The sequence below is a fragment of the Callorhinus ursinus genome, unplaced genomic scaffold (assembly GCF_003265705.2).
Source record: "Callorhinus ursinus isolate GAN/ISIS: 27379988/994484 unplaced genomic scaffold, GSC_fseal_2.0 scaffold17, whole genome shotgun sequence".
In the NCBI taxonomy this organism is placed as follows: domain Eukaryota; kingdom Metazoa; phylum Chordata; class Mammalia; order Carnivora; family Otariidae; genus Callorhinus; species Callorhinus ursinus.
In genome coordinates this window covers 20,759,660-20,773,152 of record NW_027397079.1, presented here as the reverse complement: position 1 = coordinate 20,773,152, position 13,493 = coordinate 20,759,660, and the positions used below count along the sequence as shown (strand labels likewise).

The 13,493-nt window shown below is 33.3% G+C and overlaps 1 protein-coding gene across 18 annotated transcripts in view; it reads left to right on the top strand.

Moving 5' to 3' along the window:
* PCM1 (pericentriolar material 1) overlaps window positions 1-13,493 on the top strand; it is an 80,220-nt gene that overhangs the window by 9,036 nt on the left and 57,691 nt on the right. For 10 of the 18 annotated variants that reach the window (XM_025886053.2, XM_073902346.1, XM_073902350.1 and 7 more), the window contains 6 exons: window positions 3,036-3,150; window positions 4,640-4,885; window positions 5,917-6,186; window positions 6,850-7,020; window positions 7,206-7,322; window positions 8,813-9,001. In XM_025886053.2, coding sequence (XP_025741838.1) covers window positions 3,055-3,150; window positions 4,640-4,885; window positions 5,917-6,186; window positions 6,850-7,020; window positions 7,206-7,322; window positions 8,813-9,001 — 1,089 coding nt within the window. In that variant the 5' untranslated portion in view covers window positions 3,036-3,054. The remainder of the gene's footprint in view (window positions 1-3,035; window positions 3,151-4,639; window positions 4,886-5,916; window positions 6,187-6,849; window positions 7,021-7,205; window positions 7,323-8,812; window positions 9,002-13,493) is intronic. The other 8 variants (XM_025886063.2, XM_073902352.1, XM_025886062.2 and 5 more) reach the window with 3 other exon arrangements.

The window sequence follows — 13,493 nt, the reverse complement described above, 5'->3', positions numbered from 1 at the left end:
ACTTTATTGTTAATATTTTTATCATTTTATGTTTACTGACTTCTTTTTAAATTGCCTGTTTATACTTACTTTTCTTGGGTTTGGGTTTTTTTTTTTTTTTAGTGTTTTTATTTTTCTTGTTTTTCCCCATAAGTTCTTTATAAAGATATTGACTGTATACTTCATATTTCTTTCAGATTTTCCCCCTGATTTGTCATTTACTATTATTTTTTCTCCATAAACTTGGGATTTACTTTTATGTGAATAAAATCTGTTGAACTTTTTCCCTTTTATTTCTGCATTCCATATTTGTAAGATCTTGATTTTTAAAGCCCATCCTGTTTTCTTGCTTGTCTGTTGTTTGATTTTTTTTAATCTTCCTGATCTATTTTTAATCTACTTACTATCTTGGTGTTATGGTATAAGGCAGCCTTTTTCAGTTGGGAGAGAATTAAGCTCTAAGGCATCTATTGTTTACTGTGAATTAATTCCTTTTCTGTGTCTGGAATGGTACTGGGTATGTACCATCCTTGGGAGAATTGAAAAAAAATTGTTACTCATCATTTTTCTGTGTTCTGTATTTGAGATGAAGGATTCTAGTTGAGAAGTGCTGTTAAATCTCTAAATCTTTTTCAAAATTGTTAGCAAATTGTCCCATCAAGTGAATAATCCTCCATCATAGTATTTTTATGAGGATTAAATGATAGAATGCTTATAAAATATTTAGCATGGTGCTTGGCATATAGTAAACAAAATAGATGTTAGCTGTGATTAATTTTCTTCATTACATTTTTCTAATTGGGTATATCTCAGGATTTTGCTGGGGGGGGGGAGCTAATACTAATTTAATCATATAGGTACTAAATATGATTGAATATCTCTTGGGACTAGTTTTCTAAACTCCCAACCTCTATTGCTACTTTTTTTTTTAATTTTTTTTTTTTAAGATTATTTATTTATTTGAGAGAGAGAGAATGAGAGATAGAGAGCAGGAGAGGGAAGAAGGTCAGAGGGAGAAGCAGACTCCCTGCTGAGCAGGGAGCCCGATGTGGGACTCGATCCCGGGACTCCAGGATCATGACCCGAGCCGAAGGCAGTCGCTTAACTGACTGAGCCACCCAGGCGCCCCTTCTATTGCTACTTTTGCTTTTATTTTTCAGATATTAAATTTTTTATACTGACTTGTTTTGTCAGATTCTAAGAAGAGTCCCATTGGGAATTCATTAAGTATATATTTAGGAAAAAAATGGTATGTTTATAAAATTTGTCTTCCCATCAGGGAAGATAGTTTGTTTTTCTACTTAGTAAATTTTCTCTTACAAATTTTCTCTCACAATTTTGTCTTACATTGTTTTATAGTTTACTGGTGCTTCTTTATTTAGGGCAAAATTTACATTATTCCTAGATGTTTTCTTTTTTGTCACTATTTTAATTGGCATCATTTTTCTCCAGTATATTTTCTGTGTGGTTGTTGGTGATATTTTGAAGTTCTCTATGTTTTGTAATGGATATTTTTAAGAATACCACCTTTTGTCTTCTCAGTGTTAATATTTCTGTTTCATGTTTTTCCATTTTGTAGAACTTTAAAAACAGTGCTAAATAACTGATATGTGACATTCTTGTTTTGGTCTTTATTTTATTTGGGATGTCCTTCATTTCTTATTTTAATATTATTGACTATTGGTTTAAAGTATATACTTCTTTCAACTCCTTAGAAAATTATTAAAGTAATATGTGCTCACTGAAAAAAAAAAACAAATAGTATAATAGTAAATATAACTGTAAGGAAGTGTATTTGTACTTCTTAAGATTTTTTTCAAATTAAGTGTTGAATTTTATCACCATTTTTTTGAGATGATAAAATTTAACCTCTTTGGAATTTATTAATAGATTATTCTAATAGATATTCTAGCATTCAGACATCTGAGATAATTCCTACTTTGTCGTGGATGATAATGCTTTTAATTTTTTGCTCTAGTGAATGGGATAAGTTGGATCTTACAGTCAAAGCAACTTGGATATGTATTCCTTTTTGACATTTTTATCTGAATGACCTTGGAGAAATTATCTAACTTCTTTGATGTTAGTGTTATTTGTAAAATCAGAAACCAATATAACCCTACTGTCTAATGGCTTTCTCTGCCCCTTGAATTCTAGATAAGGTTAATCTGCCCATCTCTTTCAGTCAGTCCTTCTCCAACTTGCGCAGTTCCACACCCAGTGGAAAGCCAGAGTCCTCCACAAGGTTATGTAGAAATCTCATTTTCTGCTGATCATCTCTGCTTCTGAACGTCTGCTTCTACCATTGCTCTTTGTTTTCTCTTCTCTTTGACCCCGGTATGAAATTCAGTACCTTCCTAGATATTCACAAAATCCTCAGTTCTTTTTTTAGTGGGGAGAATTTGCGACTTTGGTAGACTGGTCAAGATTTAGGGAAAACTGTGAGGTAGCAGCAGTGTAATTTAAAGTAAAGCGGTAGGCATCACTCTTCTTAAATGTTTTAGGCCTCTGTATTCTTGGCTTTTATTGTCCATTCACCGACAAAGGCCTGCTTCTCTCTCTGCCTTCTCTTTATCTTGCTTACCACTACATTCCTGTTAAAACCAAACTTTTCTCCATGCAGAGCAGTTCTGCGCTCTTGAAACTTTGACACAAAACAAATTCCCAGGTCTTTGGGAACATTAGGTTTTTTTCCTAAGAGCAGTTTTGGTTCTAGACGTTAATAACTTTTTCCTACCTCATTGCTCTACCTTTTAGGACTGTGTTCAACTAATTAAATAAAATAGCCTGAAAGCATGCAGGCCAGTACACATAGTGGATATTTTGAAGTTTTCCTTCCCTTTCCCATCTCTCCAGCTACTTAACTCATGTTAATCATAATATGTGTATGGCAGCTAAATCAATTTGTCTATGATGTGTGGTTGACACTACCTCTTTTTATTTCGTAAAATCAACTTTTCTGAGATTCTTTTATGTCACTAAGCTTCTTGGAATGATTTAAAAATCAAGAGTTTGTTTTTATGGGTTAAAAATGTTAATTTTCACTTGTTTTGCAGAAAATTAAGTAAAACCAGGATGGCCACAGGAGGAGGTCCTTTTGAAGAAGGTGTGAATGATCAGGATTTACCAAACTGGAGCAATGAGGGTGTTGATGACCGACTCAACAATATGGTACGATAACTTGTTATTGATGGTGTATCCATTAACTACTAATGATAAAATGAAACTGTCCCCTGACTTAGCCAAATCAAACTCACTGAGACTCTTTGTAAACACATTTTTTTCTTGCTAGCCAAGACATTAAATGACCCTGGGCTGTTTGTTATATTAGTTGAAGACATTTTTGTTTGCAGGTAACATATCAACATGAGTTAGCTCAAGCCAAAAAGGAGATTTATTATAAGTGTATAAAGATGCTTTATGGAAAATAAGTTAAACAGATTAAAACACTATAGCTGGGTTTTAGGAAGGGACTAGAAAAAGGAACCAGAAAATTGTCAACAATTGCTTTTTCACCGCCCTGTCTCTTTGCTTCTGAGTGCCTTTGCTTAACACAACTTTCTTTTTGCAGACCAGCTTTCTCTCTTCTCTGGTTCATGTGGTGTACTATGGCTGACCCTTCATTCTAAAGTTTTCATTTATTGCTACAGTTATATCCTGACTAGTTATCTTTTAGTTCCAATTTAAAATTTTAAAGTACGATTATCCCAATTTGGATTAGATATGCATCTGTTTTCCAAGCATCTGTGGCCAGGAAGGGGTAGGGTAAGTAGAACAACAGGTTGGCAAGAACACCCACACATGGATGGGGGGGTGGAGGGACAGTTCGTAGAGAAGGGAATTGTGTTATCAATGAGGAGAATATCCCAAAAGGTTTTATTGTAGTAAAACTAAATGATTCTTCCAATATGAATAAGGTAGGAATTTATGACCTTTTTGTTGAATGATTTAGGTTATGTGGGTATAACTAAGTAAATAAGAATGTTTTCCCATTAAAACATGAATCATTTTTATCGTTTCATGTAAGGTCTTATTATGTAATACATTATTGCCTGTGCAAAGTAAGTATAGTTATGTTTATTTCTTACTATATGCTAGGCACTGCGCTAGATGTTTTGTGAATATTATTTTTAATCATGTTTTAAAGGTGACACGATTTTAGAGTTTAGGAAACTGAGACTATGGGAAGTTAAGTAAATTGCCTAGGGTCACACAGTGAGCATTTCTTCAGATAACAATAATTACTTTAGAATCCAGGTTGATTCTGAACTGTCTTATACACACTGATTTTAAAGGAGGCCAGTAAAGGTATTTATAATTTATTTCACTATCCAATTTATAAATAGTAGGGAACCATTTTTAAAAATGCTTTTGAAGATATTCAGACTGACTCTAGGGTTGTAGTTTGGCATTTATGTTTGTTAAAGATCAATGATAGGAAAGTAATCTATTTTCTGAATAACTGTCTATGAAATTTAGGCTGGTTGAAATGGCAGGGGGGGACACATTAGTAACAGTAAATAATTGTCTCTAAGGCTGTATGTTTACGTGAAAAATGTTTTGTCATTTTTAACTTTAAGACTGAAAAATTTTAAGCATATCAAATTACTTTCCTGGTTTGATAGAGGCCAGATTAATTTTTGCCTTTACTTTTTTAAAGGATTGGGGTGGCCAACAGAAGAAAGCAAATAAATCATCAGAAAAGAATAAGAAAAAGTTTGGTGTAGAAAGTGATAAAAGGGTAACTAATGATATTTCTCCGGAGTCCTCACCAGGAGTTGGAAGGCGAAGAACAAAGACTCCACATTCGTTTCCACATAGTAGATATGTGACTCAGATGTCTGTTCCAGAGCAGGCCGAATTAGAGAAACTTAAACAGCGCATAAACTTCAGTGATTTAGATCAGGTTTGTGAATTACTTTCAAAAATCAAGTTAGAACTATGGGAAGTATTTGGAATGGATTAAATAATTTGTCTTAAGAATAAAAAGTGAGCTCTTTATTTCCTTTTTCTTAGTTTCTGTGTATATGGAAAGAATTTTAATTAGTGGCAGTGGTATTATGTTCCGTGGAGGGCAAAAAAGACTGTTTCTAGACTTGCTAAGGTCAGGTCTTCTGTGACTTTATTACTTATACTTTATGACTAGTGTAAATCATTTCATCCTGGAACTAAATTTTACATGTTAGTAACTGAATAAGATTGCTGTTAAGCAAAAGGGCAGATCCAGTTTAGAATATTTATCATTGGCTAAGTGTGGGATGTTCTGGATTACTCAAGTTTAAAATAAAACTGTGGTTGGTATTATAATCACTGAAATAAAATTTGGAACTAAAAGTAAATGGAAATGATAATGAACTCTAAACAAATGTTTTATTGTCATATCTGTGCTTTAGAGAGATAAAACAGTTTACCAAATATGCATAAAGGTATGTTCAAGTCTGATATGATGGTACTGGTGAGCACATCAATTAGTCATCTGTTTATAATTACTGAACATTTACTGTATACCAGGCACTGAGCTGAGCACTTTTTCAGGCAGTGTTTCATCTAGACACATCCTAATGCTGATGTTTATATTAATTAAGATCTGTTCATTGGGTCCAAAGCCCTTACAAAATCGGTGAACAAGTATGATTAGCAATGTGAGTTATAAATAGGGTTTGTAGTCCTAGTACTTCATTTAGACTGATCTTGCTCATATTCATCAGTTGAATTAGGTCTGACGAAATGAGGAACAGGACGAATTGACCAAATGTTAATATTTTAGTAAAAGACTTTTTGTAGATTTGAATCTTTTTGAATCTTATGGACAGAGCTGTTTATGTATACTTCCTGAATCAATATCTGATGGTAAAACTGATTAAGAACATTGGAATTTTTTTTTTTAATTATTGAAAAATTAATGTTTGTGGGATTTGGTTTCTTTTTCATATGTAGAGAAGCATTGGAAGTGATTCTCAAGGTAGAGCAACAGCTGCTAACAACAAACGTCAGCTTAGTGAAAACCGAAAGCCCTTCAACTTTTTGCCTATGCAGATTAATACGAACAAGAGCAAAGATGCTGCTATAAGTCCTCCAAAGAGAGAAATGATTGGATCAGCACAATGTAAAGAGTTGTTTGCCTCTGCTTTAAGTAATGACCTTTTGCAAAACTGTCAAGTCTCTGAAGAAGATGGAAGAGGAGAGCCTGCAATGGAGAGCAGCCAGGTGAAAAAATGTTTGTTTTGCTCTTTGCTTTCATGAGCTTCAAAGTAGAATATTAAGATTAAGAAAGTTTTATTGGGTTATGCACATAGGAATTGTAGCTGAGTACTTCTGGACTCGCTTCATTATTCTCTCAGATTTATTCAGTATCGGGTAAATTTCTCTTTACCCAAAATGATTATAGAAATGTTTTATTGTTAATTAAGGCTTCTGTTTACCTGCCAAAGGCTGTGTACCAATTTTTTATTAAAGAGGAGTTTGAAACAATGTGATTAGTAGATTGTAAGAATTTTTTTAAATGGTTATATAATTCTCTTGAAAAGTACCTTCAAAAGTATAATAGTTTTACTCAGAAGGAAATAATATATAAGCATTAGAAGAAATTTACATAAATTGTAGTTTAAAGGCATGCAGTTCTCTGAGTGAAATTTTTTGGGTAATGTAAATTAAAACTACTTTTGAAATTTTGAAATTCATAGTATTGCCAATTATGTTTTGGTTAAATTCTAAATTTGATTCAGATCTTTTGCATGTAAAACGATAAACCTAGACTATATGTGAAATAAAAAATATGTAGAAGTGTTGCTGTGGAATGCATTATGCTTAGTTTGACATACTGTTTATTTTCATGTTTTTTTTTTTTTCCACCAAATGTTTTTCATGCAGATTGTAAGCAGGCTCGTTCAGATTCGTGATTATATTACTAAAGCTAGTTCCATGCGGGAAGATCTTGTAGAGAAAAATGAAAGATCTGCTAATGTTGAGCGCCTTACTCATCTAATAGATCACCTTAAAGAACAAGAAAAGTCATATATGAAATTTCTCCAAAAAATCCTTGTAAGTTTTGGACCTTTTCAATAATATGTTGAATTATTTTTGTGGTATATTAGTGTACATATACTGATAACATTCTGATTCCACCCCAGAGGAGTTAATATATTTTCAAAAAATCGTGCCATCCATTATAACATTTTATTGCCCTTTTTAATAGTTGTATGATTTATACCACTAAAATATTTCAGGCTAGAGAAAATGAGGAGGAGGATGTTCGGACTATAGATTCAGCTGTGGGATCTGGTTCTGTAGCTGAGAGCACATCGCTAAACATAGATGTGCAGTCTGAGGCTTCAGATACCACGGTAAGCGGCTTTTTGGTAATTAAAAGTGCTGGAAATGAAGATTTAAACTTTTCCCCCATTTTTCAAGATGATATTTTTTATAGGCATTCCTTAATGAAAAGTATATTTCAGGGAAGAAACCCTCAAATTGTTAATGCTGTATGTATTGTTTTAAAGCATGGAAGTATAAAAGTTTTACTTACTAACATTGAACGCTTTCATGGTTGATTTAAAAATCTAATTTGTGATCTGCTTGCAGAAGCAGTTTTTCTATTGGTTTCATTAAGCACAGCTTTACTCATTTTAAGCATTGGGAAAGTTAAAATTCATCATGAGTATAAGAGCTAGGAGCACAAAATATCATTACTACAAGTATATTGTCTCTCAGAAAAATCTCCAAGTTCTTTTGCTGTTGAAGATTCATTTGAGGGCTACTAGGATTTTTTATATCTCGGGCTAGCTTTGAACTGTAGCAAAACCAGATGACTGAAACATCGAGATGAAATTGGGACAGGGTATCATTTACATTATGATTTATTTGTGGTGAGAAAAATAAAATTTCTAACTCTGCAAAATGAAATTTATTAAAATACTGTCTTTTGGAAAAAAATCAGGAATTTACAGAACTTTGAGGAAAGCTTTGTAAAATAAACATAGTTCATAGAAGGTAGTGTGCTTCAAAACTAGTATGCTTTTAAGCATTTTTATTTTAACAGGTGCACCTATAACCATGCATTAGTAAACTTGAAAACCTGTTACCAGTAAAGCTTTTCTTATGAAATGATAACCATGGATGTCCATCTTTTGTTTCTGAGATATGTTCCAAAATACCATTCAGCATGAGAAATTTGAGGGTTTGTTTCCGTTTAGTGTTGACCTGTGTAGTTTCTTACCTGCCTCCTTTCTTTTCCCTGCCCTTCCTAATTTGAAGAGGAAATTTGAATTTTTGTCCTACATTGTTTTCACCAGGAGATAGATATTCAGAGGGCTTGATCCAAACAACTGTTGAAAATAGATTCTTTTGTGGAGAAATTGTTTTTCTGTTTACAGTGGTGCTGGGAATAATTTTTTTCCTCACGTTTCATTCCAGCAGAAATGGAGGAATTGGGGAATGTGGGTAAAGGAATTCTGTTGGGGAGGGGTGGGAAATGGTATAGTTGGTTATTTTGATTTATATATTAGCATATATAGTGTTCACTGTGATAATTTTTTTCATAACATAAAATGACATAATGAAAGTTGATATTAATAACAGCAGAATAAATGTTAAAATGTGCTCCAGTTGTATAGTTTGGAAATTGCCTAGGATATGATATGATACTTGATTATAGTAAGCATTAGTCTAGTCTTACAGAAATTTAAAAGTCTTAAGTTTATTGCCACTTGGGGGAGGGTGGATTGATTTTTAAAGAGATGGACTGGTAAATTTTTTGTATTTATTCACAAGGCTGGCTTGTATGTTAAACAGGAGTTTGTATTAAGAAATTAATATGCTACACTATTTAATAAAGGAGGCATCTTTTAGTCTGAGAATTCGGCCGTGCATTGAGGACAAACTAGGGAATTCAGCTTCACAAGAACAGGTTTCAGACATTGACGTTACCACAAGTCCAAAAGGGAAAGGTGACAGACCTCCTCAGAATGACAGGGAACTGAGGCCTAATAGGAAATGTAGCCGAAAACGTGGATTTCCCTCAAAGGTATATTTCACAATATTAATCTGGGAAGTCTCTAAATGAGCACCTCTTTTGTTCACATTTCCTCTTCCTTATTTGCCTTTCTGTTGTTGCTATTACTCTTAAATATATAAGCTATTAACACGGCTAATTATACTGTAATTTGCCTTAGTAAAATGCTATCCCTTAGTGTTTTTATTTTTCTCTGCTTCCTTACACTCCTACCGGTGGATTATATGTGGCAGCTCTAGTTAATTTGCATTAACAAAGGATTTAATCCATTTTCTTTTTTTGCCATTGAGAACTCAAAATAGAATTCTTAACCTTAACCATTAGTTGCCTTTTGTTTCTTGATATTTGTATTCATGTATGAACGTGGTACTTTTAAGTTTTGTCTTAATTCTTGCAGTCATTCTTTAAAGAAAAAGAAAATGGAGTAAGCTATTAGCTTTCCTGTCTTTCTAAGAATGGAGTATTTTTATAGTGCCTTTTTTCCTTTTTTTTCTTTTGTGATTTTTATTTTTGTTCTTGTTGGAAACCCCTTCCATTCTTTTTTTTTTTTTTAGAAAAATACTTAAGCAAAAAAGTTGACTTGTTTGGTAATGTTTCTGCTGGTTTTTTTCCTCCAGTGTTTGCTCTGAATTTTCCATGATTTGCGTAAATGCACTCAGGAAAGGTTTAAAGACAGCTCTTTGTGTAGTTACACTTAAAAGAAGTTGCAGTAAAAGCATTTTTAAGAAAGTGCTCATACCCATTTGGCAAGAGTACAATACTATTTTAATAAGTATTGATTAGACTAATTTCTTATGTTTTATTAGCTTATATTAATATACTAGGATTGGTCTATTTGTTTATGCATTTTTTTTTTTTGCTGTTTAAAAATGATAAAACCTCTAAGTATTTTGGCAGGTTTTTTTTTTTTTTTTCCTGGCTCCCATAAGAATTTGAGGATACAGTTTGAAATCAACTAAGATGATCTCCCTATGAAGTATTAAGCAAAAGGTGCCCAACACAACAGAATAGTAAATAAATAGCTGATTATTTTTAAAATGAGTAGCATTGGAGAAGAGAAGGTGTGAGACACCGTAAATATCCTTTGGAACTTACTGTTTTCTTTAAGTTTTCTGAACAGTGACAAACAGGAAAATCTGCCAGCTTTTCTTTTTTTCCTAAGGTGATACGTTTACTTTTAAAAACCATTTTTCTGTTTTTCAGTTTCCTTGAATAATAGCTTTATAAGTGAATATTACTCTCTATTGAACTTTCTTCTTGGAGTTTATTCCAATTGATTCTCTTTAGTTTTTTGATTCTTAGGGCTATCCTAGGGTAGTTCTATCAGTACTCTATTCATAATATTATTTTATTAGAAAAAACTCCTCATTCTCACCAACTGACTTGATTTTTCCTCTGCTCTGCAGAATTGTGTTCTCCCTACCTCACCTTCATTCCCTACTTAACATCTTTTCAAGATGTCATATTCTGTTAGAGTAGGAAAAAAGTTGAGATTCAGAGCTTAAACCAACCTTGTGAGTGGTAGCTTGATAGGAAATGGTTGATATTTTCCAGCTGCTTACAAGGACAGAATCCATTTTATGGAATATTTTATAGACATGATGACACTTTGCATAGTTTTTAAAAAAGAAGCCTTCCACAAGTACCTGTGCCCTCATTATTTTCCCATACTCTTCTTTCCTGTGCATTCACTCGTGGCTTTTAGAGACTTTATTAAGCTTTTTAAAATATTATCTACTCTTTTTTCGCTATTATTTTCATCATTTCTAATTATTTCATGTGGGTTAACTTTGTCTCCCAAACCAGACTATGTTTCCTCAGACAATGGTGTCTTAGACTTTTGTATTTAAAACTACTGAGCATATAATTTTGGAGCAGGCAGTGTGGTGTGGAAAACACCAGCCTAGAACTTAGGAACCTAACTTGCCCTGTGATATTGGATAAATCACAGCTTTATCCACACCTTTCACATGAAAAAATGGAGTACATATTATCTGAAGTACTTTTCAGCTACAAAAATAAATTTGGATCCATGAAAAATTATTGGAGGAACCTCATTTTTCTAGAGGAAAGGGAGACAGAGTTTTCTGAAATTGAACTGTTACCTGTATGCAGCTTTGGATTTCATGTCTAAGTTAGTTTTTTTTATCTGTAAACTAAAAACGTACTTGTTGGAGGTGACTTAAAAACTTTAAGTGAAAATATGTGTTTGAAGGGTTAATATATTCTTTGCTTCCCTTTTGGATTCCTATTCCATGCACCATCTACTTGGCATGTTCTAATCCCTAGGTATTTTTATTCCAATTTTCTCATTTTCCCTTTCTTTATATTTGACTATAGTCCCTTCCTGCCTCCCTCAGCTCAGGTTTTCTGAATATTAGTTTGAAGTGTTAATTATTTTTAAAGATTTTATTTATTTGAGAGAGAGAGAGCATGAGAGGAGGGAGGGTCAGAGGGAGAAGCAGACTCCCCGCTGAGCAGGGAGCCCGATGCAGGGCTCTATCCCAGGACTCCGAGATCACAACCTGAGCCGAAGGTAGACGCTTAACCAACTGAGCCACCCAGGTGCCCCTGAAGTGTTACTTAAATGGATGCAAAAGTTATTAAGCAGTAATAAACTCTACTAATTTCAAAATTGTTGGGAATTCATTTTTAGATTAGTGAAAAATCCGGAGGTAATTGTATTTCCTTTAATAAATGGTTCAGAATTCTTTATAATCTGAGTATCAGAGTTTTGCAAACAAATGTGAGTAACAAGGGACGCCTGGGTGGCTCAATCTGTTAAGCCTCTGCCTTCTGCTCAGGTCATGATCTTGGGGTCCTGGGATCCATACTCCCCTCTTCCCCCTCCTTCAGCCTCCCTACTCAGCGGGGAGCCTGCTTCTCCCTCTCCCCGACCCCCCATGCTCTCTAATGCTCTCTCTTTCTCTCAAATAAGTAAAGTAAGTAAATACAATCTAAAAGAAAATATGACTAACAAGGATTAAAGTTTTTTTTAAAAGTTTGCTTCTTAAAGGGTAAAAAACCAGAATGTTATTTAGTAAACTCTATAAAATTAGAGAGCTTTAAGGTTACCTTGAAGTGTGAACTACATATTTTTGAGAGATGGGAGGATTATAAATTGAAATAAGCCAGAACTAAGAAGATGAGTTTTAACAGGAGTGAATGTCAGTGTTAGCAACTTAACTCCACTTGTATAGGTGGAGAGAGGACTGAGTACACAGTAGTTAATTTGAAAAGGGCTTTAGTTTTTTAGAAATTCAAGACAACAGAAAATCTTTAATAAGCAGTGCTTTGACCAAGATAATTGCTTCTCTTCCATGTTTATGAAGTCTAGTCAGTCAATACAGGATAGAGGCAGCACTGACTTGAATTCTCTGATTTGTGCATCAGATACTCCAACCACAGTCTTTTTACTTCCTTATTTGATCTTACTTTCTTCCAGTATTTAATTTGGAGCCATATGCTTATTCACTTGGGAAGGTAAAGAGAAGGGATTTTTGCAGAGTATCGATAAAGGATGTCACCCAGGAGGGAATCTCTCTGGAGCCATCTGTGTTTCCATAACTTTTCCAGGAATCACATGTACATGGAGAAAGTAGATTAGTGCATTTTACCTTGAAATGAAATTATTGAACTTCTTTATTCTTCTTAATAACTTTGGTAGTTGGGATTATTCACTTAAAATCTACATAACCCCAACCAAAATTTGGTAGCAGTGCAAATTTAAAATTGACTGAATGTTTCTAAGTTAATAGAAATATTCTCTGTAAATATTAGGTAAAATCTTTAAACTTTTAAAATATAAGATTTTTAAGAAGGAGATCAATGATGAAAAATTCCAATATGGTATACATACATTTCATATGTAATTTGTCTTATACTTTATTTTTCCCAAGTTGTATTTAAATTGGTTTCTTTGCTTGATTGACTTTTATTTTTTCTTGTTGGGTTAAATTTCACTAGTTTTAAGATTGATCCTTAACATTTTATAATTTTTTAAAAGTGGCATCTATCTAATTTTACTTGTCTACTTTAGGCAAAATGGTAACTTTTGGAGGGAATTTCAAAGTATTCTATTTAATTTCTCAGACTCAGCTAAATAAGCATAATTTAAAAGAAAACATAATGATATCTTTGAAACAAAATATAAAGTTTTCTGCTTTATTTTATGCTTATGAAATGAGATGTAAGTAAATGAAGCCACTTACATCAAATTATCAAATAGAAGTGTTTCTGCAGTTTTTGTCCTTGGTTAGAAAATAGTGGGTTCGTTTTGTTTTATTAGTATTTTTTAACATCACTTCTAGAAGTGGGGCAGAATGTGTTTTAGTCTGATCTTCTTCAAGGATATTTTTAGGACATTAACCTGGTATGATCTGTTCTTCCTTTTCTATAAGGTCTGGATCCCGTGTGTGTGTGTGTGTGTGTGTGCGCGCGCTCTTTTTGGACTTTTGAGCTCCTTTTTTGTATGCCTTTTTTTTTCGTTGTTAATTCCTCTTCA